The sequence below is a fragment of the Aspergillus foveolatus genome (genome assembly GCF_047715535.1).
Source record: "Aspergillus foveolatus strain CBS 279.81 unplaced genomic scaffold BDW70scaffold_73, whole genome shotgun sequence".
In the NCBI taxonomy this organism is placed as follows: Eukaryota; Fungi; Ascomycota; class Eurotiomycetes; order Eurotiales; family Aspergillaceae; genus Aspergillus; species Aspergillus foveolatus.
The window spans coordinates 25,492-50,461 of record NW_027396137.1 but is presented as its reverse complement, the minus strand read 5'-3'; the positions used below and the strand labels follow the sequence as shown (position 1 = coordinate 50,461).

The 24,970-nt window shown below is 49.9% G+C and overlaps 9 protein-coding genes across 9 annotated transcripts; 7 read left to right on the top strand and 2 right to left on the bottom strand.

Annotated features, from left to right (window-relative positions):
- Nucleotides 1-249: 249 nt before the first annotated feature.
- chl1 (DNA helicase) lies at nucleotides 250-3,270 on the top strand. Its single transcript, XM_073734570.1, has 8 exons — nucleotides 250-367; nucleotides 419-423; nucleotides 476-566; nucleotides 620-786; nucleotides 845-1,480; nucleotides 1,529-2,194; nucleotides 2,250-2,420; nucleotides 2,479-3,270. The coding sequence occupies exons 1-8, from the start codon at nucleotides 307-309 to the stop codon at nucleotides 3,187-3,189; spliced, it is 2,508 nt and encodes an 835-aa protein (XP_073592190.1). The 5' UTR covers nucleotides 250-306; the 3' UTR covers nucleotides 3,190-3,270.
- A 75-nt stretch (nucleotides 3,271-3,345) lies between these two features.
- On the top strand, nucleotides 3,346-4,622 carry BDW70DRAFT_143431 (60S ribosomal protein uL15). Its single transcript, XM_073738101.1, has 3 exons — nucleotides 3,346-3,510; nucleotides 3,668-3,866; nucleotides 4,042-4,622. Exons 1-3 carry the CDS (start codon nucleotides 3,479-3,481, stop codon nucleotides 4,258-4,260), a joined length of 450 nt encoding a protein of 149 aa, XP_073592189.1. The 5' UTR covers nucleotides 3,346-3,478; the 3' UTR covers nucleotides 4,261-4,622.
- Nucleotides 4,623-4,790: 168 nt separating this feature from the next.
- Nucleotides 4,791-6,227, top strand: BDW70DRAFT_143429 (uncharacterized protein). The gene is made up of 3 exons (XM_073738100.1): nucleotides 4,791-4,825; nucleotides 4,950-5,309; nucleotides 5,392-6,227. The coding sequence occupies exons 1-3, from the start codon at nucleotides 4,819-4,821 to the stop codon at nucleotides 6,108-6,110; spliced, it is 1,086 nt and encodes a 361-aa protein (XP_073592188.1). The 5' UTR covers nucleotides 4,791-4,818; the 3' UTR covers nucleotides 6,111-6,227.
- Nucleotides 6,228-6,690: 463 nt separating this feature from the next.
- On the top strand, nucleotides 6,691-12,156 carry pld3 (phospholipase D; the record flags this gene model as incomplete). The annotated part of the gene is made up of 2 exons (XM_073741322.1): nucleotides 6,691-12,032; nucleotides 12,087-12,156. 2 exons carry the CDS (start codon nucleotides 6,691-6,693, stop codon nucleotides 12,154-12,156), a joined length of 5,412 nt encoding a protein of 1,803 aa, XP_073592187.1.
- A 464-nt stretch (nucleotides 12,157-12,620) lies between these two features.
- On the bottom strand, nucleotides 12,621-14,409 carry BDW70DRAFT_143423 (uncharacterized protein). The gene has a single exon (XM_073738099.1). The coding sequence runs from the start codon at nucleotides 14,358-14,360 to the stop codon at nucleotides 12,816-12,818; it is 1,545 nt and encodes a 514-aa protein (XP_073592186.1). The 5' UTR covers nucleotides 14,361-14,409; the 3' UTR covers nucleotides 12,621-12,815.
- Nucleotides 14,410-15,182: 773 nt separating this feature from the next.
- orlA (putative alpha,alpha-trehalose-phosphate synthase subunit Tps2) lies at nucleotides 15,183-18,444 on the top strand. The gene is made up of 3 exons (XM_073734569.1): nucleotides 15,183-15,797; nucleotides 15,853-18,091; nucleotides 18,156-18,444. Exons 1-3 carry the CDS (start codon nucleotides 15,480-15,482, stop codon nucleotides 18,323-18,325), a joined length of 2,727 nt encoding a protein of 908 aa, XP_073592185.1. The 5' UTR covers nucleotides 15,183-15,479; the 3' UTR covers nucleotides 18,326-18,444.
- A 488-nt stretch (nucleotides 18,445-18,932) lies between these two features.
- Nucleotides 18,933-20,908, top strand: BDW70DRAFT_143417 (putative MFS monocarboxylate transporter). Its single transcript, XM_073738097.1, has one exon. The coding sequence runs from the start codon at nucleotides 19,362-19,364 to the stop codon at nucleotides 20,817-20,819; it is 1,458 nt and encodes a 485-aa protein (XP_073592184.1). The 5' UTR covers nucleotides 18,933-19,361; the 3' UTR covers nucleotides 20,820-20,908.
- A 100-nt stretch (nucleotides 20,909-21,008) lies between these two features.
- On the top strand, nucleotides 21,009-22,524 carry BDW70DRAFT_112313 (PDGFA associated 1 family protein). Its single transcript, XM_073734568.1, has 4 exons — nucleotides 21,009-21,061; nucleotides 21,233-21,390; nucleotides 21,474-21,541; nucleotides 21,613-22,524. The coding sequence occupies exons 2-4, from the start codon at nucleotides 21,342-21,344 to the stop codon at nucleotides 22,276-22,278; spliced, it is 783 nt and encodes a 260-aa protein (XP_073592183.1). The 5' UTR covers nucleotides 21,009-21,061; nucleotides 21,233-21,341; the 3' UTR covers nucleotides 22,279-22,524.
- BDW70DRAFT_112295 (unc-50 family protein) lies at nucleotides 22,463-23,827 on the bottom strand. Its single transcript, XM_073734567.1, has 5 exons — nucleotides 23,643-23,827; nucleotides 23,489-23,588; nucleotides 23,428-23,431; nucleotides 23,036-23,370; nucleotides 22,463-22,959 (listed from the first exon to the last, which is right to left on the bottom strand). The coding sequence occupies exons 1-5, from the start codon at nucleotides 23,750-23,752 to the stop codon at nucleotides 22,648-22,650; spliced, it is 861 nt and encodes a 286-aa protein (XP_073592182.1). The 5' UTR covers nucleotides 23,753-23,827; the 3' UTR covers nucleotides 22,463-22,647.
- Between the last annotated feature and the right edge of the window lie 1,143 nt (nucleotides 23,828-24,970).

The window sequence follows — 24,970 nt, the reverse complement described above, 5'->3', positions numbered from 1 at the left end:
CAAGGTATGCCCCCAGTGTGCCTGTACACCTGCGCAGCCCATACACATTTTAAGGGATTTTGAACACTTAATGCCGGGTCTTGTTCTAAGCATATGTATATAGAAAATTTTCTTCCCAACCCCCTCTTGGGGATAATTCCATTCATTCATTGTCTGTATTATCCCTTGCCTTGAGGGCATCAGCTGGCTTGAACTGAGGGAAAGAGACTTTAAAACATGAACAAGGATACTCTGTCAAACATGGAGCCATCTAAACCCCAGACATTCAACCATCCCTATTCACCATACGACATTCAGGTTCGGTTCATGCAGTCGTTATATGAATGTCTTGAAGAGGGTAAAGTTGCTATATTCGAGTCGCCTACTGGTAGCGCCCCCGCCTTCAGTTCATTGAGCTTTCATATACTGACTGAACCAGGAACCGTAAGCTGTCTTCAACCAGTTTAACTCGTAACCTATGGTATTGACTATTCAGGGAAAATCCCTGAGCCTGATATGTGGCTCGTTGACATGGCTCCGCGACCACAAACGCAACAGGTTCTTAGACGCATTGCAGAACACTACCTGTATGCTACCATTCTATCGCCTTCTAAGACGTGTCGTGTATTGAGACTTCTAGGTGATGACGATGAGCCCGAGTGGATGGTGGAATTCGCGAAGCGCGAGGCAAGCCGTGCTATTACTGAGAAGCGAATAGAGTTCGAATCGCGATTGGCAAGAATCAAACGAGAGGAAGAGCAACAGAGGGCAGCACTCGAGAGTTCAGAAGTGTCTAGAAAGCGACAGGTATGGCGAGTGTTTCATTACAAGGGAGCAACTAAACTAACCCTTTTTCGCGCTGTAGAGGGTTAGTGTCGTGTCGAGGGACCAAGATACTGAAGATGATGACCAATTTGCTCTGGACGATTACGATAGCGAGAACGACGAGCCTAGTTCTATTCCGAAAGGCTCTACTACAGCCACTGGGCTCTCTTCCAGCACTCTTGAACTATTGGAGCGTCTAAGGAAGCATGGTTCGAAGACTAAGCCTGAAGAAGACGATGAAAATGACATCAAAATATTCTATTGCTCGAGGACGCACTCGCAGCTGATGCAGTTTGCCAGCGAGCTGAGGCGCGTCACGATGCCATCGACCTTACCGGAAAGCTTAAGGCAGGGTCTTACTGACGAAGAGGAGCAAGGAGAACGCATCAAACATCTCTCACTTGGGTCTCGGAAAAACTTGTGTATCAATCCTAGGGTGGCTGCTTTGGGCAATCCAACCGCAATTAATGAACGTTGCCTGGAATTACAGCAACCGAACACACCAGCACCGCTTCGGTGTTCATATTTGCCGACGAAAGAGGATGAAGCGAAGACTTTGTCCTTTCGAGACCATGCTTTAGCAACCGTGAAAGACATCGAGGACCTGGGAAAACTTGGTAAAAAGCTGGGAATATGCCCTTATTACGCATCCCGCGGAGTTGTCAGTCATAGTGAGGTAGGCTTTTTTATACGTCTCATGTGACTCGGAGCTAATGCAAGGCAGATTGTAACTCTTCCGTATCCTTTGCTTTTACAGAGGTCAGCTCGAGAGGCCCTGAATCTCTCGATCAAAGGCCATGTGGTCATTATAGACGAGGCCCACAATCTTATGGATGCGATATCCAACATCCATTCAGTAACTGTTACTCTTTCTCAGTTACGAACTTCGATATTCCAGTTGACTACATATGCTCGGAAGTTCAAAACCCGCTTGAAAGGGAAGAACCGCAATTACATTGCTCAAGTCATCCGCCTGATCAGCTCTATAGCAGATCACCTCCAGTCTCTTTTAGATAATAAACAAGCAAGTGAAGGCTCTGTTCTCTCATCTGACTTGATGGCAGGGAAGGGGGCTGATCAGATCAATCCGTACAAGCTTTGCCGATATCTCAATGAGAGCAAACTAGCAAGGAAAGTCGACGGGTATATTGATTTTTCGCAAAGCAAAGCGAATGCTCAAGTGGAGCCCAAGTCTACGATTCCTGTTCTTTTTCATATACAAAGCTTTTTACTGCCATTAATGAATCTTTCTTCTGAAGGAAGATTGTTCTTCACAAAGACCCCCGGGGATATTCAACTTCATTATATGCTTCTTGACCCAACAAATCACTTTCGGGAGATCGTCGAGGATGCGAGGGCTGTCATACTGGCCGGAGGGACCATGTCTCCCGTAAGATTCTTGTGTGCCTTTGCTTGACAACGTTCGTTCTCTGACGGCCTTACAGATGTCTGACTACTTAAACCATTTATTCTCCTATGTCCCAAGGGACCGTCTAAATACCTTCAGTTATGGCCATGTCATCCCATCGGAGAACCTGACCGCGCACACTCTGGCTCGGGGCGTTACAGGTTGTGAGTTTGACTTTACATATGCCGGTCGTGATGCAGAGAAGATGGTATGGACCCCTGGCCTTCCCTGCAGAATGCCAATATAATTCTCACCTTCGATACTAGATACTTGACCTCGGACGAACAATCACTCAATTATGTCATGCAATACCAGACGGCGTTGTTGCTTTCTTCCCGAGTTACGAGTATCTAAGCCGGGTGCTGAACATATGGAAGAACGCAGTTGTACCTGAAATTAAGCAAACGCTCTATGAAACCATCGAAAAAGAGAAACAAATTCTTTATGAGTCACGCGAAACGGAGCTCACAACAGATGACCTTCTTAACCACTATGCTAACACTATCAATAGCGGCAGGGGAGCATTGCTCTTGTCCGTGGTTGGCGGCAAGTTGTCCGAGGGTATCAACTTCTCAGACAAATTAGGGAGAGGTGTCTTAATCGTCGGTCTCCCGTTTCCCAATATACGTAGCCCGGTTTGGCAAGCCAAAATCAAATACATTGAGCAAAAGGCTTACCGAAACGTCGGATCTGGCTCCGAAGAAAGTCGGCGGTCGTCTGCCAAAACCGCCGGGAGAGATTTCTACGAGAATGCTTGTATGCGGGCTGTGAACCAATGTATTGGGCGGGCTATTAGGCACCGCAACGACTATGCGGCCATCGTCCTTATTGACAAGCGATATGGGAAATCTAGCATCGAAGCCAAACTGCCCGGATGGATCAAACAGAGCCTAGTGAAAGACTCCGCTCTTTTGCCAGCAGTGGCAACGTTAGATGGGCTTGCGTGTTTCTTCCGCACCAAAAACCACTGCGGGTAGGATCATCATGAGAGGGTGAGGGAGGGACATTACACGGGTATCTTCCTTGGCCATATAATAATCCATCTGTTCTCCATCACATAGTCTAGAATCTAGATCGGCGTTACGGAGATGGCTATCAATATCACGTGATAATGCCGAGCATTTTCAGGGCTAACTCGCTTGCTTGCCCTTAGCGCACACTCTAGCCGGGGAAAGCCCTTGAATTCACCTCCGAGCCAGAGGAACACTCCGACCGCATCCCTATCGCCAACCGCCAACACTTGTCGAACACAGCACCGTCGACAAGATGCCTACCCGTCTCTCTAAGACAAGGAAGCAGTGAGTCGCCAGCTCCCTATTTTTCTTTTGCCTTTTCGAATTGTCCGACGATATGGCGAGAAGTGGACATCGATTAAATTCGCGACAAGTCTCCGCTGGAATCACGAACATTATCGCCAGAATGAACATAGGGACTGACATATATCGTTTTTTCTAGCCGCGGTCATGTGTCCGCCGGTTACGGTCGTATCGGAAAGCACCGTAAGCACCCCGGTGGTCGTGGTATGGCCGGTGGTCAGCACCACCATCGCACCAACCTCGACAAGTACCACCCTGGTTACTTCGGTAAGGTTGGTATGAGGTACTTCCACAAGACCCAGCAACAGTTCTGGAAGCCCACAATCAACATCGACAAGGTACGTTCTGGCAGCACATATGAAATGGAGTATCGGTAGCCGCGGATGGAATTTGCAGAGAACCTGGACGGTGAATCTTTACGAGGTTCTATCGTTGGATGGGTTCACGCATTATCCAAAAGCGGCTCCGAACCACATCACTTGGTGTTCAAAGCTGATGGTCCTACTCTTTTAGCTGTGGTCCCTCGTCCCCGCCGAGCAGCGTGAAGCCTACATTAGCGGCCAGAAGACCGACACTGCCCCCGTCATTGACCTTCTCTCCCTCGGTTACTCCAAGGTCCTCGGCAAGGGCCGTCTACCTGAAGTCCCCATCGTTGTTCGCGCCCGGTACGTCAGCCGTGATGCTGAGCAGAAGATCAAGGAGGCTGGTGGTGTTGTCGAGCTAGTTGCATAGATTGTCATGAAGGGAAAACTTCTTTTTTGTCTTGGAGGCGCAACGCAAAAGCTGAAGCCGGTGCTGCGCTGATAATGGGCCGGCGAAGATAGACGAGTGTCGTATTAAGGCCTCGACTATGGGAGCCGCGGATCGGTCAGACGGATCCGTTTATCTACAAAACAAGGGTTCAATTTTTTTTCTCTTTGTGTTTGTGATGATCATAACCTCCGGACGCTCTTAACGATCACATTTACCAATAAAATACCTTGAGGAGAACTTATACTAGTTTCTCACGCAGCCACTTAACACCCTCCAGTTGGGTACTTGGCTATCTAAAAAAATGCTAGCAATTGGATTTAAGGCCGTTTCGACCAACAAACATCATTTCGTATTATTCCATATCTGGGATTGATAATCTCGAAAGTAGAGGTACACTGGAGTCTCTGAGTTACCTGGGATTACGTACTGTGGGTGCGGAAGGCTGATGGGGGGAACTTGATCCTCGGCAGATGCGTCGTAGGATTCCGGCCAACCTCCACTCACTACTACCGAGAGCCCGTGCAAGTACATATAAAAATGTCCGGTAAGTCCCCATGTGGCACCATGAAAACTTCCCTGCTTATTATTTGTTGTTGCTTTTCTTTATCTATTGTGCCCCTCCCCCAGTAGTGTGAGAACCACAATGACGGATCCGTTGATGACGCTAGAAAGCGAACCGCGCTACCGCGAGACCAACATCTCTCGTAAGGTCTTTTCAATTGCGGGGATCCAGACAACAGTGTTCGGTCTTGATGAGCTTCCTTCTCAGGCGTCGGAGATTGGGTGTCTCTGGCTCTTGCACCCGCGACTTGCAACTTTAGAGCGCATGGTCCCAATTGCTACCGCAGTGATTAACGACTGGAACAAGCGAATTCAGGAAGGTCGTGCAGGCCCAAAGTCTGTAAAGGGCTTGGTTGCCGTGGCTTTCGACCAGAGAAATCATGGCACGAGATTAGTCGATCCTCTCTGCAATGAGTCTTGGAAGAAGGGTAATCCACGTCATGCTCAGGATATGTTTTCTGTCTTCCGTGAGTTACCCTCACCGATCAGACCAACGATTACATGATACCGAGCAATTTGACTAACAAGGCCAACTTGAACTTGGGTTAGAGGGCACCGCACGAGACACCTCCCTCCTGATTGACTATTTGCCCGCCTTCGTTTTCCCTAAGACAGACCGCCGAATCATCGAGAATCTTGTTCTTGGGGTATCACTCGGTGGTCATGCAGCCTGGAGCTGCATTCTGCACGAACCTCGCATCTCCGCTGGCGTCGTAATTATCGGCTGCCCCGACTACACGAACTTAATGGCAGATCGTGCCCGTCTGTCCAAACTTCCTTCATGGAAAGACACAACCCCACCTGGCGCACAGTTTCTAGGGTCAGAGGACTTTCCTTCCACGCTTTTGGACGCCGTCCGCAAATGGGACCCTGCCGGTTTATTCTTAAGCCATCTAGTCCTCAGTCCGGATATGGAACCCATTCGCAGTGCGCCGATCCCGGAACCCACGGAGAGTCAGAAAAGTGCTTTGCGGCCGCTGTTTACTCGCTGTTTGGCCGGAAAGAAGATCCTCAACTTATCTGGAGGTATAGACAAGCTGGTGCCGTACAGTAAAGGTGAGGCTTTCTTGACTTGGCTTAAACAGGCGATTAGACCCGATGGCTGGTTTGCGGACGGAGCTGTTACGCTCGAGGATATTATTGATCAGAACGCGGGTCATGAGGTAACGCCCAAGATGGTTGATGAGGCAGTTAGATTCATTGGGGACGCGCTCTCTTGTGGCAAGGACGAGGATAAAAAGGCTTCTGTAAGGGATTCTAAGATTTAGATAGTGGGCCTCATGAGATTGTCTACATAGGTAGACAAGTATATTTATTTGGGTCGCTCCCAGCGGACGTGGAACTCAAGCTACCCGTAGATACACGCGCAAACCCGCCGATTTTCATATCTTCGCTGCCGAAGTTACGGAGTACTGAGCCATAATAAGATATTTCATTGTTCCTGGTCCAAACTTCAGAAAAGCAGGCTGCACCATATTATGTGATTCACCAATAGTCGGGCGCAAAGATTGGAAGAATCGGTGCCCCTTTCCAAGGGAGAGGGACCATGGACCAACGGTGCTGTTCTGAGCTGATGGGGCTGGCTCCACTGCGGCTCGGCGTCGTTCTTCCTCCATGCGTTGTTTCAACTTGTTTGGTCTCCAATGCTAGCTACCATCCTCGTCCTGGCTGACTTGTTCAACCAGTCTCCTGAGCAGTCGGACACAGTTTATTGTATTGAATTGCACCAGTTACAAAGACTATGACTGCATTGGGAGCCGCGATTTGACCACTATCAACGGGATTTCTTCTGACCCGCACCCACCTGCAACCACCGGGACCGGTCCTCCTTACTCTGCACAAGCTATCATGGCCGATTCCTCGGCCAACGCCCCAGAGGTGAAGGATAGTGAGCATACTTCAGAACGATTCTATACGAAACGGCCTCAGCCTCTACCGACATCCCAGACTCCGAAACTGTCCTCCCCCTTTCCATCGCCCACCGGAAGCAAGCACGCTACCGAGGAGCAGGCGAGCAATGGCGGACATATACGCGATGAAGAAAACTCGTACAACAGTAAGGGGAAACTTCGTGCCGGGGTAATCAGCGGGACGTCCGAGTCATGGGATACAGAGAACCACGCTACGTTGAGCGTTCGACGACCGAATGAGTCGGTAGAGAGCACCAATAGACAAGGTCTTAACCAGCAGAAAACACCAAATTCAGTCCCGGCCTCCATTGCATCACCTCCTCGTGCAAGCGTGCAATTTTCCAGACAAGGTTCTGAGATAGAACCTCCTGCCGAGACTTCTCAGTCCCGCCCCCCCTCCGTCGCAGGCGACGATAACGATCCAGTGAGAAGGCAGTCGCTCTTCACAAAGTTGAAAGCACTTGCGACTGCTCCGCCCTTTTCATCCCACACTCGCTCAGTCAGTAATGCAACAATTCCAGACGCCAGGTTTGCCAGCAATGGTCCGTCCACCCCAGCCTCTGAGAGGGGAGAATTCCGGTTCCCGAATACACTTGAAGAGGAAGGAAGTGATATAGATGCGGATGCAGAGGAGAGTGCGGGTGAACAGCGTCCTCGTGAGCCCCGGAAGAAACGACGATTCCGCCGAGGACAAGAAAATGATTCCGCCCCGCAAACGGAGCCGAATACACCAAAAACGAGCCGCCCGTCATTCCATTTGTATGGCTCGTTTGCTCCGTTTGACAATTACCGGCCTAGTTTTCTCCAACGGAGAGAAAGCGCGAATGAAATACACCAACAGCGCGAGGGCGTTTCGGAAGACGAGGGCCGTGATCGCCTAAGCAGGGATGCTGCGTGGCGACGGCGAAGCGCCTGGCTCATAAATTCACGTGGCCTAACTTACGGCGGTCGACAGTCAGATAACCAAACAAACCAAGAAGACAAACGACCCAGCAACCTCCGCCGCATAACTGGTATAGGGGGACCCTCGGAGAGCGGGGAAGGGCTGCCTGCGCCCTGGAGGCGTCACCGGGCTGATCGTGGCTCTAGCCTGAGCGCCCAAAAATGGAAACAAATCAAGGCTGGGTTGAAGCTTATCGGACAGCGACGCAAGCCCGACAGCACCGTTGACCATGCCAAATCCGCGGAATTACTGGCAGAACTAGCGTCCGGTATTCCAGCGGCCTTACTTCTAGCTAGCATGTTTCAAAGGGACGAGCATGGAAGCAAGCGGATCCCCATCCTCCTTGAGCAACTCAAGGTTCGAGTTACGGACAGCAAAATCGACTCACACTCTGGAGATCGTCATCTCGTCTTTCGCATCGAGCTAGAGTATGGAAGTGGCATGACCCGGATGAAATGGATTATACATAGAACGTTACGTGACTTCGCAAATCTCCATCTGAAATACAAACTTCATTTTGGGACACAGAAGTACATCCAATTGCGGACCCCTGAGAGCGGTCAAAATCTTCCGCGCTTTCCCAGGAGTGCGTTTCCATATCTGCGAGGTGTTCGTGGATTGGAGAGCGAGGGAGAAGACGAGGAGGATGAGGCTGGGTATGAAACAGCAGCCGATGCGACTAGTGGCAATGAAAGGGCTGGAAGAAGGCAGCTACCAGCCTATGGGCGGCGGCGGTCTTCTGTCGGTATTACTCGAAGATTGTCCAGTTTGACGGGTGCCGAGGGAGAGACCGGTGCAGGAACTGCTGGGGAGGGCGGTCCGCCCAGCAAGAGGGATACCTACCCGGAGAGGCAGCGGAAGAAGTTGGAAGCATACCTCCAGAAATTGATTCGATTCTTGATCTTCAAGCCTGATAGTAACCGTTTGTGCAAGTTCCTGGAGCTCTCTGCGCTAGGCGTCCGCCTTGCAGCTGAGGGCAGCTATCACGGCAAAGAAGGATACTTGATGATTCAATCTTCGAAAGGACTTGACTTTCGAAGAGCCTTTAACCCCGGGATGATGAAACGGCGACATTCACCCAAATGGTTCCTTGTCAGACACAGCTATGTCGTCTGCGTCGACTCGCCCGAAGAGATGAATATTTACGATGTGTTCTTGGTTGATCCATTCTTCAAACTTCAAACTCAAAAGGTCAGCTTGCGGCATCAGAAAGCGAAGGAACTCGCGAAGTCTGCCACAGAATCAGCGCGGCATCCACAGCACCATACGCTAAGACTTGAGAATTCTGAGCGGAAACTTAGACTGTTGGCTAGGAATGAGCGTCAACTTCACCAATTCGAAGATTCTATCCGATTTATGGTTAGCAATACCCCGTGGTCAAAACCAAACCGTTTTGATAGCTTCGCTCCAGTTCGCCAGCACTGTTTCGCTCAGTGGTTAGTGGATGGACGTGATCATATGTGGGTCGTATCCAGAGCGATAAACCAGGCTAAGGATGTGATCTATATACATGACTGGTGGCTGAGTCCTGAGTTGTATATGCGGCGACCAGCCGCGATCAGCCAGAAATGGCGACTTGATCGTCTTCTTCAGCGCAAGGCCCGTGAGGGTGTGAAGGTTTTCGTCATCATGTACCGCAACATCAACTCAGCCATTCCAATAGACTCGGAATATTCCAAGTTCTCTCTGCTTGACTTGCACCCAAACATATTCGTTCAACGTTCTCCTAATCAATTTCGACAAAATACATTCTTCTGGGCACACCACGAGAAAATTTGCATCATTGACCATACATTGGCTTTCGTTGGTGGGATTGATTTGTGTTTCGGACGGTGGGACACACCGCAGCATCTTCTGACTGACGACAAACCAACCGGATTTGAAACTCCCGGCGGCCCAAAAGATACAGATAACTGCCAACTCTGGCCAGGGAAGGACTACTCCAATCCGCGAATACAAGACTTCTACGACTTGGATAAGCCGTACGAGGAAATGTACGACCGCAATGTTGTCCCTAGGATGCCTTGGCATGATATCTCCATGCATGTAGTTGGCCAACCAGCTAGAGATCTTACTCGTCATTTTGTCCAGCGCTGGAATTATATCCTGCGACAACGGAAGCCGACACGCCCGACGCCTTTCCTACTACCACCGCCGGATTTTGAGGCAGCGGATTTAGAAGCTCTCGGTCTCGACGGAACATGTGAGGTCCAGATATTGCGCTCGAGCAGTGTATGGTCTACTGGCACCCCAGAGGTCACTGAACACAGTATTATGAACGCATATGTAAAGCTGATCGAAGAGTCTGAACACTTTGTTTACATTGAGAACCAGTTTTTTGTCAGCACTTGCGAGATCGATGGCCGGAAAATTGAGAACTTGATTGGCGACGCATTAGTGGAGCGGATAACCAGAGCAGCAAAGAACAAGGAGGCATGGCGTGCTGTCATTATTATTCCGCTAATACCAGGGTTTCAGAACACCGTCGATAGCGAAGGTGGAACAAGTGTTCGCCTAATCATGATGTGCCAATACCGCAGTATTTGCCGCGGTGAGACGTCAATATTTGGGCGATTGCGGGCCCTGGGTATTGATCCCGAGGATTACATTCAATTCTTCAGTCTTCGGTCCTGGGGTAAGATCGGTCCTCAGAAACAGCTTGTCACTGAGCAGCTTTACATTCACGCGAAATGTATGATCGTGGATGACCGGGCAGCAATAATTGGATCCGCCAATATTAATGAGAGATCTATGCTAGGGTCGCGAGACTCAGAGGTCGCATCAGTAGTGCGCGACACGGATATGATCTGGTCTACCATGAATGGCCGGCCTTACCTTGTCGGAAGATTCCCACACACGCTTCGCATGCGTCTAATGAGGGAGCACCTTGGAATTGATGTCGACGAATTAATGGAGCACTCTTTAGCTACAGAGGAAGAACTGCGAAAGATTCAGATCGACGAAGAGGAAGCCAAGCCGCCTCGAACGGCTCGTGTCGACTCTGAGTCCTTGATGCTAGAGAAAAAAGACGAAAGGGAGATGATTGAACGTCGTCATCGCATACAGGATGAGTTCCTATCACGGTCCGAAGACCTACACAGTTTCAATCACGACGTCGATTGGGAACAGGGCAACAATCCAAACCTCAAATCAAATAGAAAACTCACTGCTGATGCAAGAGTAACCTCCAACCAGGAACATAAAAAGGATGTGGACGGGTTCGGTGCCGACAATTTCCAAGTTGCTGAGCAGCATGGGCTAGGTAATTCTCGTGATTCGGAAATTCTTGATAACAGATGCGAAGTGCTCGTTTCCCCTGTTGCTAGCGAGGGCAAGGGCACAGTCCTGCAGCCGAAAGCTGCCTCAAGGAAGAACTCACAGCCAAATACTAGCTTGGACAGTCAAGAGCCCAAGACCACATCTTCTGCTCTAACCTCTGAAGATGGAGAAACCTCCCAGCTTGTGGAAGGAATGCCAATAGCCCATAACCCATCGCTAGCTCTTTCACAAGACGGCAGCTTACTCTCAGCTATCACTAGAGACAAAATAGACGCGCCCAAGCTCGCAATTCCTGGTGGGCAGGAGTTGAAACACATTTTCGTCGACAAAGATTGCATGAGGGACCCTGTCGTGGATGTGTTCTACCTGGACACTTGGCTTGCTGTGGCCGAAAAGAATACCAAGATTTTCCGGAATGTCTTTCGCTGCATGCCTGACAGTGAAGTCAGATCTTGGAAAGAGTACAAAGAGTATACTGCTTACGCAGAGCGGTTTTCCGAGATGCAGAGCCATCACACCGCGAAGGCGTTCAACCCACCTCATCAACGACAGACAGGTCCTCCCGGCGCAGGCACCACATGGGCCACGCAGATCAAACCCAACATCTCACTGCCTCTACATCGTTCAGGAAGTCATTGTAGCGAACGGAAGAATCAGACGCCAATAGACGAAAAGTTCGAACGAACAAATTCAAACGGAATACCACAGTCTGGGCAGGCCAACCAGGAAACATCCCAAGAACTCAGTTTGCCGGTGAACGAGAAGTCTTCTCTGAAACCGATAGATATACCTGGAACTGGTTATGAGCGCCATTCGCGATATGAGGATGCCGTCTCTTCTGGGGATGACCTCGATAAGCAGCGTTCAGAAGCACCTCAAGTCGACTACTCTGAAGCCTTGAACCGGAACGCGACTAACCGCTCACGGCACCGCAGACGTAGAGCCACAACATTGGGCTCAAAACGTGATTTTACAACTGACGAGGTTATGGACAAGCAGACAGCTGAGGATCTCCTCAACCAGGTCCAAGGGCACCTCATCCTCTGGCCTTATGATTGGTACGTGATCTATCATCATCGTTCTATTTAAAAGTATACTAACGGAGACTATAGGCTCGAGAAGGAAGAACAGGGTGGAAACTGGCTTTACACCCTTGACCAAATTTCTCCTCTGGAAATATAGTAAGTTGCTGCAAACGCTCATCCTCGCGTTCTTATACTAACGCTCTGCCAGCAACTAATATACCACCAATCCCTAATTCTCATTCTTTTGCCTGGAAACTTGCTATTATTATCTATCTTTTTTCGACCCTAAGTGCTGCGACTCCATATGTCTTCCGTTTTTGCATTGATTCAACCCACCTGAATCATTGGTGTGATTCCATTTCTCTCCCTTCATCTCTTCGGTCTTTCTCATGGCTTCTCTCTTTTGTCTACTGTATTGTTTGTATAAATGTTTCACATACGCAGGCGTGACTGTGATTGATGTGAGTATATTTTGTAACCATCACCTCAAGCGGGCGTTGTCATCTTGCTCTTTCTCTTTATACATACACATCAACACTTCCGGCGAGGCTTTTCTTAGCGCGGCAGCCCTGATTGGTAATCAGAATAGAGGGAAAAAATCTGAAATTCAGTCACAGTCCATCGAACAAGGGACTTGATACAGGTAGATTTCTATATGCTAATAAATATAGGTTGGTTTATAATGGGGAGAACTTAGGGCGAACTGGCATCGGACGAAGTAAGACAAATATGTATCTGTAACCACCTATAGTTTATTCATACTGGGGTTGTGCGCCGCAGAAACGACACTTTGAATGATTTATCGGGTTTGTTCGTCTATGATTCAGCACTGCCAAGTATAGCCGCTCTCCGATCCTCAAAGTCATCAAAGTTTGCACGCAAAGCAGAATTGAGAATGCTGTTGATTGGCCTAACATGCCGAGGTACCCAGGAGTCAAGAGCAAATTTGAGACGCAAATAAGCCTCCAGAAAAACGGGCTGTAATTCTATCGTTCTTGAGCAGGTCCCAGGCGCATGTCTCATGTAATTAGCTGGGTCCTGTATTAAGAGCTTTAAGCCAAGGTGCTCGTTGCCCCATTTCATGGCGTTTGTCTTCGTTTTAATGAGCGAGCTTTGGCCGCGGAGAAAAGCAGGTATATCACCAGGATTGTACATTGTGCATGCATTTGCTACGGACTCCGCAGTGAAGAAACCCGGAGGATCGACGGCTACACCGGTTGTGGTGAGGTCTACCTGCATGCCGAAAGTGTATAGAAACGCGAGCAATGATTCGCCACGAAGGGCATCCCGTCGGAAGCGGCCGTGATTCATTTTGAGGAAGGCGGCAATGAGTAATTGCAGTTCAGTGTTGTCCATAGCATTCTGAGTGCTGGCGAAAAGTCCTCTGACTTCAAGAATTAATCGTATGACGACATATAGGGAGCTGAGAGTCGGGTACTCTGCGTGGAAGTCTCGAAGATATTCGAGGGTTGCGGGTGTATCCGCGGCGCAGATAATCCGAAGCAAGAGACCAGTGGGCTTATGAAGTACCATAAGTTTCCTCTGCCGTTTATTGAGCAGTAGTTCATAGGTAGAAGACTGTCTAAGGGCACGGCGGGCGAGTTCCAGAAACTCCTTTTGCCTGCGTTTCTTGTTTACGTAACCCTCATATGGCTCTCTGTTACTGCCAGTTGACTTGTCTTGATCCGCGAATGAAATCACCAAGTCGAGAGCCGAATGGCTCATTGTGAAACCCGTGCGAGTGATGTGGATTGATTGATCAAGCTTTGCATCGCTTGAAAGGAGATCGGTGACATCGGACGCGATCCGATCTGCCACTTCTCTCTCCTGGGCACTTGGAGTCAAGTATCTTTCGAGAGCCTCAACCTCTGCGCTAAGCTGCGCGAGGCCGTCTGAAAAGGGCGTGGGAGGGTTTAGTCCATGAAGCCATGGGTACTGTCTTGGTTTATCTGCAGTGGCTTTCCAGTCAACTGGCGGAGATAAGGTCTGCACTAATAGCCTAGGCCTTGGGTTGTCTTTCGTCGTCCTCCGTTTGGTAACGGGCCAGTAACCATAAAGAACGGTAGGTGGTTGTTCATCCGTCCTCCATGGCTGGCTTTGCGATTCAGACGACTGGGACGACTCAGGGTCGACAGGTTTCTCCGCAGTATAGTAAGGGTCATCAGACTGATACGAGTCAGACTGGACGTAGACCTTGCGAATTAGACGGCTACGATTCAACGCTCTGTGCTCTTCGAGGGTCTTCTGAAGACTGTTCTCATAAATGGTCGGAGCATCGGCCAGCCCGGGAACATGGTGGAAGCTTCGATGGCGTACAAGAGGAAAGGAGGCTGTTAAGCAACGGCCTAGGCGAAAGCGCATTGCTCCGCAACATCAGGGATAAGCTGGGTGAAATCAGCGATACATTGCCAACATTGTCTGCTGATCAGGGAAATGAGAAGAGTGAGTTGAACGGAAGAAAAGGATCGATATCACGTGCGCGGTAATTACTGCCTGAGGCATAAAGAAATATAAGCATCTCTGCATGTGACGAGCAGTTTCACATGATTCTTGCAACCCTAAAGGGCCAGGTGACATGTATTCCGATTCTGAGAAATGACAGGAGAATATTAGAGTCTACTCAAAGTACTGTCCATTCTGTTCAGTGAGGGGGACTCATGTTAGACAAAAGCGAATGTTGACAACTAGCAGCTTGGCCCATGTTCGCGAACCGCCGTGTCCAGGGCAAACTGGGATGAATGACGTCGCCCTTCTCCACGCCCGAGTCCAGCCTGGATTCTGGATGCTTCCTCCCCAAAGCCACGCCCAGACATCACGAATTACGCCGTCATCTATTATTACTAACATGCGCATTGCCTTGATTGCAAGCGGAAGGTTCCTTTGCATGATGTATTTCAATTTCTTGTAGTCCTCGGTGCCGCGCTACTCTTACTTTTCAGTGACTTTCTTGACTGTGTCGACTTCCGACTTTCCTTACGTCGATCACCCGCTTGACTCTCAACCCTCTTGGTCGATTCCTACTTTGCTTGAAGCCCGCGAAGAAAGTGGATTTAGCTATCTGGCTATCGCAAGCATAACATCATCCCCGCTCGTGGTGAATTACTGTCAACTTCTCCCAAGTCTTTCAACCGTTTCGTCTAACCGGTCTTCTTCACCGCCCCGTCGCCCCTCCGATAACCATCGTACCCCTCGCCCCCCCCCCTCCAAGAATCAACCTCGCAGGACTTTGCATTTCCTTATCACATTGACCTTTCCTGCACGCTGCATGGCCTAGCCTGCCATCATTTTTAGCTGTTCCACTACTTCAGCTTTCCTTCAGTCCGGAGCAGTCGTTCTGCTCGGTGTGTACTCTTTCAGAATACGAAACCGAACAATGAACGCTAATACTTGTTACGAACTTAAGGACAAAAGCCATTGCACTTATCCTACCTTCTCCCTCTCAAGCCTGTTCCCAAGCACTCTTTAGCTCGTTCGCCGACTATGTCTCTACAGCAAGACCCTTCCAAGCCTGATGGGAGGCCAGAAGAGGTCCGATTCGATTCCATCACAGACGCTTCCGCTCAAAATGTCTCATCGGACTCCAACAATGTCTCAAAACCCGCGTCCGCTCCACCAGAAGCAGCTAAAGGTACCCAATCAGGGAGTGACTTGCTGCATCCCCTAAGCTTAAAGGAGATTCTCACAATGCGAGCACCCGATTTCCAGAAGCAGTATCAGGGCTTGAACCTCTCAGGTCGAATCATCAGTGCTGCTTTCTGTATCCCACACAAGTTATACTTCCGGGCTGGCCGTGACTGGGTATGAATTCCGCATTATCGAAGATTAAAGAATTAGCTCTAACCTACGGCTGTAGGAGTTGAAACCTCGGCCTGGATCTTCTGCATTGTTCGATTCATTCGCATATTTAGCCTCTGATAAATCAGGCTGGAGTCATACGCTTGTCGGATGGACCGGTGAAGTGGAACCCCTCAACGAGGGGAGCAATCCTTTGCAGGCACTACACTCCAACGCGAGTACAAAGTTGCCTGCAGCTCTTGACAACACTTCGCGATCTCTTAATAAAGGATCAACACCTGTGGTGCCCGATATAAGTTTGCTGCAGTCAAATAGTTTCGTTGCGGAAACCTCGACTGTGGGACCTAATGATCGGAAAAGGTTGGAGGATCAATTGAGTTCAAGTCGCCACGGCAAGGTTGTCCCGGTATGGCTGTCAGATGAATCTGATGTGCCCGAAGACACAATTATTCTTGGGGATCAAAGCAGATGGAGGCGCTATGCGGAGAAAGAGCTCTATGCTCTTCTGCACTATAAACAAAATGGACCAACGGACGGCAGGTTCGAGCGCGATTCTTGGACGGACTACGTGAGAATGAACCAGCTCTTTGCAGAGCGTATAATCCAGGAATACAAGGAGGGGGATATTGTTTGGATTCATGATTACCACTTATTCTTGCTCCCAAGCATTCTGCGGCAGCATATCCCGAATATCTACATTGGCTTCTATCTGCACTCGCCGTTCCCTAGCAGCGAGTACATGCGGTGTTTAGCCAAAAGGAAGGAGATTCTCACAGGCGTGCTTGGTGCAAACATGATTGGTTTCCAAACGTTCTCCTACTCGCGTCACTTCTCGTCCTGTTGTACTCGTGTACTAGGATTTGAGTCCGACTCGGCTGGCGTCGATGCATATGGTGCTCACGTGGCTGTGGATGTCTTTCCGATCGGTATCGATGCTGAAGCAATACAGAAGATTGCGTTTGAAAACGCGGACACGGAGAAGGCTGTAGAAGGGTTGCGACAGTTATACGCTGGGAAGAAAATCATTGTTGGCCGTGATCGCCTAGACAGTGCCCGCGGGGTCGCCCAGAAGCTCCAAGCTTTCGAGACGTTCCTCGAACGATTCCCTGAGTGGCGTGACAAGGTCGTACTCATCCAGGTCACCAGTCCGACAAGCGTCGAGGAGGAGAAAGAAGAACACAAGATTGCCAGCCGCATCTCCAACTTAGTCAGTACAATCAACGGTCGTTTCGGGTCGCTGAGTTTCTCTCCTGTCAAATATTATCCTCAATATCTCTCGCCACACGAGTACTTCGCGTTGTTGCGGGTGGCCGATGTCGGTCTTATTACAACAGTCCGCGACGGTATGAATACGACGAGTTTGGAGTACATACTTTGCCAGCAGGACAACCATAGTCCGCTCATTCTTTCCGAATTCTCCGGAACGGCTGGCGCATTATCGAGCGCGATTCACATTAACCCATGGGACACTATCGGCGTCTCAGAAGCAATCAACAAAGCCCTAACAGAATCTGTCGCTGACAAAAAGGAGCAGCACTTAAAACTCTACAAGCATGTCACGACCAATACGGTCTCAGCATGGTCTAACCAGTTCATCTCGCGCCTGCTCGCAAACCTCTCCTCTTTTGATCAGTCTATGGCGACCCCGGCCCTAGACAGAACAAAACTTCTGAAGCAGTATCGCAAATCGCGAAAGAGGCTCTTCATGTTTGATTACGACGGCACCCTTACCCCGATCGTGAAGGACCCCCAGTCCGCTATTCCGTCAGACCGTGTTTTGCGGACTCTTAAAACTTTGGCTGCAGATCCTCGAAATGCGGTCTGGATCATTAGTGGCCGCGACCAGGCCTTCTTGGACGAGTGGATGGGCCACATCCCTGAGCTTGGACTGAGCGCAGAGCATGGTTGTTTCATCCGAATGCCACGGTCCGACAACTGGCAAAATTTGGCGGAGACAACCGATATGGGCTGGCAGAAGGAAGTTATGGAGATATATCAACACTTTACTGAGCGCACGCAAGGGTCTTTCATCGAGAGAAAGAAGGTCGCTCTAACGTGGCACTACCGACGGGCCGATCCGGAATATGGTGCATTCCAGGCGCGAGAATGTCGGAAGCAGCTGGAAGAGCATGTATCCAAAACCTGGGACGTGGAAGTCATGGCTGGCAAAGCCAATCTCGAGGTTCGGCCAAGGTTCGTTAACAAAGGCTTTATTGCGACGCGGCTTGTGCAGGCATACGAGGACGGGAAAGTTCCTGAATTTATCTTGTGTTCCGGAGACGACTTTACAGATGAAGGTATGCTCTTTCCCTTTCTTGCTACCCCCAAGCTTCGCCATGAATTGCTGCTAATGCGTCTTAGATATGTTCCGTGCCTTGAAGAAATTTGAATTACCGGGCGATCATGTGTACACAGTCACTGTTGGTGCAAGTTCAAAGCAGACAGAGGCGAGCTGGCATCTCCTGGAACCCAGTGATGTTATCGAAACGATCACGATGCTCAATAACAGTGCTTCGGGGCAGGATTATTAGGCCATTCTCTGACAGTATAGAAGTTGATAAAAAGGCGGCTTACCACCAGCTATATTATATACAACGGTGTTATAGAATTGTCAGTATATTTTAGACAGCATAGACCAGTTATAATTTGCCTACATGTTCCTACTTTCATCCTATTCCCAGAGTATCGGGTGCAATCTCCCCACGTGTGAGAGGCAGCCTCCCATCAACTCCAGTATCTCAATTTATCTTCATTCAGGAAGCGATTTTTCCATTCCCAGGATTAAGAGAAAGCCAGCTTCCGTGACCCAAACGTCCATTCCATGTCAGAAAATGGGTCTTTTAAAGAGCATGCCTTGTTTTTGAAGGGCGCGACGCACCTGGGCAATGATATGCCTTGCAGTCTGGCGTAATCATCGCTACGACTTTGAGAGCATCTTATTTGCGGATTTTCCAGTCTAGCAGTGCCGATGAACCGAGTGACCCTACAAATCCCTACTTGTACTCGTACTCCAAGTACAACCCTCGCCTCGGCATTCTGTGCGAGCATGCCTCTCTCGACTCCACTGTCCAGTCTCCACGTGGGCTTTGCGCCCTTTGCTTGCCCAGTTTCATCAAGTCCTCGTCCCCGCACTCTCTGCTGCCCCCGAATTCATGTACAAAAAAAAAAAAGTCTCTGGCGAGATCCACTGTTGCTGCCTTACCCCCAGGGTTTTTAGAAATGACAAACCTAGAGAATCGGAGACCCCTTTGAGTCATACTTTGACTCGGCGCTACCTGACTTCTTCACACCAGGACTCCAATAGTCTGAAACTTCCACGTCAATAGCCCTGGTCCAAGCGATATACTCTGTACGTGCAAAGACGCGTTCGTTGCTCACCGTGCGCTGCTGCCCGTGTGATTTGTTCCGTTGCAATAAACTCCCCAGCTACCAACCAAAGTACTCTGGCGCATTTCCCAAGGACCTGTCCTGTGATTGTTGAATCGACGCCGCATGCAGCCCACTCTTCGCTTCATTCCTATATCTTAGAACGTTCTTGAAGGGACCCAATTCTTATACCAGTGGGCGATGGGTGCGGACGAGCCGAATGCTTGTCAAACGAGCTACCCATCTATGAACGAGAAACCCCAAACTCCCGGACTGGTAGGCGAGACTTCCAGCGAGGATGTGAGTTCCCTGAGAGAGTCACCGGGCGACGAGGAGTCAGGGGTGGGACACGGTCAGGACAAGGACCTTACGAAGACTGCTACGAACGTGAGCCATGTTGGCGCATTCGCAGGCAGGGCTCTTTCGATAGTCCGTACCAGAGAGTCCGGACGAGACCTTGGGCCTCCTCCGGACGGTGGTTTTCTTGCCTGGTCCCAGGTAACATTGGCCCATTTTGTCATTTTCAACACCTGGGGCTATATAAACTCATTTGGCGTGTTCCAGACGTACTATACTGAGACTTTAGGGCAATCACCGTCCGCCATCTCATGGGTTGGGAGCATTCAGATTTTCCTGCTTTTCTTCATCGGCACATTTTCAGGCCGTGCGACGGACGCTGGCTATTTCAAGCTCACCCTGACGACAGGAGCAGTTCTGGAACTGTTTTGCATATTCATGACTTCCCTCTGTACTGAGTACTGGCAGCTTTTCCTCGCGCAGGGTGTAGGACAGGGTCTCGGCTGTGGTCTGATGTTTTGTCCCACAATCGCTCTGATAACCACATACTTCAGCAAGAACCGGTCTATCGCCATTGGAATCGTTGCCTCCGGGTCTGCAACAGGAGGTCTCGTCTTTCCAGCTGTTGTTATGCGCCTGCTCCCGCGGGTTGGATATGGTTGGACGATGCGAACCCTGGGATTCATTTCTTTAGCAACAATAACACCCTGCCTATTCTTCCTGAAACAACGGCTACCGCCGCGTAAGAGCGGTCCGCTTGTGGAATGGGCCGCATTCAAAGAAGCATCCTACTCGTTCTTCGCCATCGGCATGTTTCTCAATTTCTGGGGACTATATATCGGGTTCTTTTATATTGGAAGCTTTACCAGGGAAATCATTGGCGCGTCTACGACGACCTCAATCAACGTTCTCCTTCTGATGAACGGCATCGGTCTTCTAGGTCGTCTCGGCCCGAATCTCACGGCTGACCGGTACACCGGCCCATTGAACATGTTGATCCCGTTCAGCTTCGCGACCGGTCTAGTCGCCTTTTGCTGGGCGGGCGTGCGTAATTTTGGCGGAGTGTATGGCTTCGCTGCATTTTATGGCTTGGCCGCCGCGGGAATCCAGTCGCTCTTTCCGGCGACGTTAAGCACACTTACAACGGATCTCAAGAAGATGGGAGCGCGTATGGGGATGGTTATGTCGGTCGTCGGGGTTGCGGCACTGATTGGGTCTCCAATCGCTGGGGCGTTGGTCCAACGAGGGGACGGCGATTACTTGTACGCTCAAATGTTCATGGGCAGTGTCATTATCGCTGGAACTTTGAATCTGATTGCAGCCCGAGCAGCTAAGATTGGGTTTGTCTGGCAGCGAGCATAGAGCAGAGATCGAGCACTGTATAGAGTACATACATGGATAGTCTCGTATTCAGGAAATAACATTGATGGCTCATCTGCTGGGCAAGCTCACTTATGAGAACAAGTGGATAAATAAGGGTTCCCCGCTTCAAAATCGGAGGGGCTCACATTTGACACCGCCAAAACTGGCGTCTGATTTACATTACCCGGCTCTAGATATCCTGCCAATAGTCGCCTTTGGTGGCCAAATACATTATCGGCAAAGTAAGCCAGTTCTTTTCTTTGTTGAGGCTTCATAGTTGTCAAGAACAGGAGGCAGTTCTCCATTTCGACTCCACCTACACTGCAGCCCAAAGACGAGAGTGGCAAGCGGGCACATGGCCCTGTCAATTCGGCCTCTTCCACCATAACAGTCTGAGAGTTAACTTCATACAGTTGCAGGACCACTGAGCGTTTAATTATTATCCTCTTCGATTGGGGTCAAACCGTTCTACCAACGCGCATCACCTGCCCACCGACGACGACAAAACGTCAAAGTTACAACATGGCACCCCGCGGCCGTGGAGGAAAGTTCTCTAAACCAAGTCGAGGAGGTACTATGCCCACCCATCTACCCATATTACCTGCAGCAGAAAAAGAAATAGGAGAAAAGCGACAGCTAACAAGTCCGCGTTAGGTGGAAAACACTTCAGCCGCGACATCCAAACAGTCGACAAAGATGGCAACCCTGTTAGTATGTGGGGGGTATGTTTCTAACCTTCGTCATTTATGCCAATTACGACAAAGCGTTAAAACAAAGGGCTCACAAACCACAGAACCCCGCTGATGACCCCGAGACGTCGGAGGAAGAAGAAGCTTCAACTGGAGACTCAGGCGACGAGTCTGAGAACGAAGCGGGCCCGAATACAATAACACCAAACTTTCCCCGAGACACCCTCTCCGAGAACAGATCGGAACTAAGCCGCGAAGAGCGCCGTGCCCTCGCAAAGGCGAAGAAAGCCGCTGCCGCTATGCGCAAAGCGCAAGGGCCTGCACAACCTGGCGACCTTCCGCCGAGCGATTCCGAGTCCGAAATCGAAGCACCCCTGACGAACGGCAACAAAAGCAGAGGCAAAGCCAGCGCCCCCGCCGCAGTCTCGGAAGAATCGGACCTGGACCTTCCTTCCAACCCGAACTACACATCTAAATCGAAAAAGACTGTAGAGGGCGAGGGAGGGGAAGCGCAGCTCTCGCGCCGGGAACGCGAGGCCATTGAGGCGCAGCAAGCGCGGGAGCGATACATGAAGCTACATGCGGAGGGTAAGACGGAAGAGGCGCGGGCGGATCTGGCGCGGTTGGCGATCGTGAGGGAGAGGCGGGAGCAGGAGAGGCTGCGCAAGGAAGCGGAGAAGGAGGAGAAGGCAGAGCTCGCAAGGCAGAGAGCCGAAGAAAGGGAAAAGAAACTGGCCAAGGTGGGGAAGAAGAAGGGAGGGAAGAAATAAAGAGACGAAGCTATCAGCACTGACTCTATGCCATTTATTCACTGGCCTAGCATCTCTGAGCATACCACGCCTGCTATATGACAGAGCAATAGAGTACATTTTCCCCTGACATATACGACGAAGAGTAGGAACTCTGTTGCTGTCAATAGCGAAATTGCCGCGTAAGACTTCAAAACAAGACGGATATCCGAACACAAACAGTACTAACCATGCACCTGCATAAACCTGTAACCTGCTGGTGTGAAGTAGTAAACGACGCAAGATGAAAAGCTTAGACACCCTGAACCGTTTAATGCAACTAGCGCCCAGAATTGCACACGAAACGAAACCATGTATATGCATTAAAACACCAATGTGATATCACCTCGATTATACACCCCAGAAAAGCCCCTTCACGCTGTGTCCCTGCATCACCACGCCCCAGCCCGCAATAAGGCTCACAAGCCACAAGATCGCGAACAACAAAATCGGAAGCAGAAGAAGCTCTGTGTTATGCAAGAAGGGAAGCGCGTTGTACCCGAGAAAAGTTATGTACGTGTAATACGTGAATGCGGAGAGATAAAGTGTGTTGCCGAGAAATGTAGTAAGGAAATCACTCGGGCTGCGGGTGAGGAGCGGGAGGAGGAGAAACTGTACAACGTAGAGGTGAAGGTATAGGGGGAAGAACGCGCGATTAGAGACCTGATAAGATTCCGTGTATGTCAGCCATCTGTCTGATATTTCCGCATACGCGCTTTGAACGTTTCAAAAGGCATACATCGAAACAGTACCCGAACTCTAACTGATCCTTCTCACCGGGTTGCGTAAAAAGACCCTGCGCCGCGCCGCGCCGTCGTCCGCGGATGCGCAGGCCTGTTATTGACGCCGCGGCGCCGTTGGGGCCGAAAAGACGACCGATGGCAAAGTAACCTATTGCTGAGACAAGGAGTGACGATCCTATGAAGTGCACAACGACAAATCGAAAAAAAAGGCGCATGATGGACCCGAATGAAGGGGCATATGCGAGACCCCAGGCGACGGCTGTGAGAAGTAGGAAGAAGGAAAGGAGGTAAGCGAACGACGGGTCGGGGCGGTGCCATGTGTTCTTTGTTTCTGAGGAGGAAGTTTAGACAGAAGCGACAAGGAGATCTGAGACCAAGCAGGACTTACGTTTCTATCCCATTTTCTGTTAGCTAAGTATTCTGGGGTGCATCGGCAGTGTAAGACGTACATGGTAGTATATTGATTTGAAGACCTTCTTCGGCGCGATCATGAGCGACGTCATTTCCCAAATGGCCATTTCAAAGTCCATCTGCGGAAACTTGAACATTCTGATTGACTCGAGTTAGCCTGGCTTCATCCAAGTAGGCTCGGTTGAACCGTACCTCTTGAAGAAACGCGGCATCCGTATAGTACTTGATCCGCGGTTCGCGGGTAAGCCGCCAAAGTTGGGAGAGCTGCCATGTTGACGGGGTACAGAGATATGGGGGTTCATCTCGTGTTATATTTCCTAGGATGCGAACATAGAAGGGACTTTCATATACGGCGTGGTGCAACAATTAGAGGTAAGTAACAATACACAGTGAGTTAGTTTGACTGTAGTGTCAGATATGGGGAGGTTATGTCATCCGCCAGTTGGTCGGCTCTTCGGATGATTGTATTTCCCTTCCACTAAGCATAGATTATGTTCATTGGTATACTATGCATGCATAAGAAATGGTCTTGTGTCACTGCGAGCCAGGACTTTTTAGTAGACGGAGCCTTTTAAAGAGTTACAGAGTGAACAATCATTATAAACGAGGATTATTCTGCCTCCAATGTATTTGCATTTGACGAGACCCCTCCGTGGTGTATCTTCCGCATATCGGCGTCCTATGTCAATTCTCATGTCTCACGTTGCATTCCTCTCCGGTTCAAGGATTAATTATGGAGTGTCAGAACTTCACAAAGTCCAGTCTGCCAAGACACCTTTAGTGGCTCCAGACAAACGGACTGATGGACTCCGCCGATGATAGATCTTGGTGAAGTTGAACCAAGTGGAAAGTTGACCAGTGACTGCCGACAATGGTGTCGAATTAACAGTGTGGATTGAGTCGACCCTATCAATGAGAAAGCCGAATAGTCTCGAAAGCTGGATACAATTAAGACACGTCAGTAATTTTGGATGATCCTGATAAGAATCGGGTTGTCTGCTCAGCTGCCGGTGTGATTAGCGTCCAGCTCGAAATTCAGGTGTACAGTAATAACCATTATTGACAAGCGGCATGGCTTCATGGGCCGTTCAACTTCATGGGTTTCGCGAAGAAACTGGATGAAACGGCTTGGAATCTCCAACCGTAGGAAGCTATGCAAAATCTCGTAAACTGACGCACCAGACGATGCTCCCTCCCATCGACTTTGCCCCTGACGGACAGCGTCTAAGCCGGGGACGGTCTAGCCGTGCCAGCTGGTAGAGACGCTAAGCGGAACTATCGCCTTTTGCATCATGGATTGGTTCCTCAGACTCTCGGAAACGATATTGCTTTTTAAGCCCATCCGGTCCCCCATTCACATTCCTCTCCACTCTCTCCACCACCTCCATCATCCCGGTTGTTCTTTTTCTGCGTTTACATATCCAAACTCCTGTCCTTCGCTCGCTGCGTCCAGACTCCTGGTAGCGTTCCTGGAGAACTGCACTCTCTCCTTCCGCGAGCCGTGGTTATCTACTACCCGG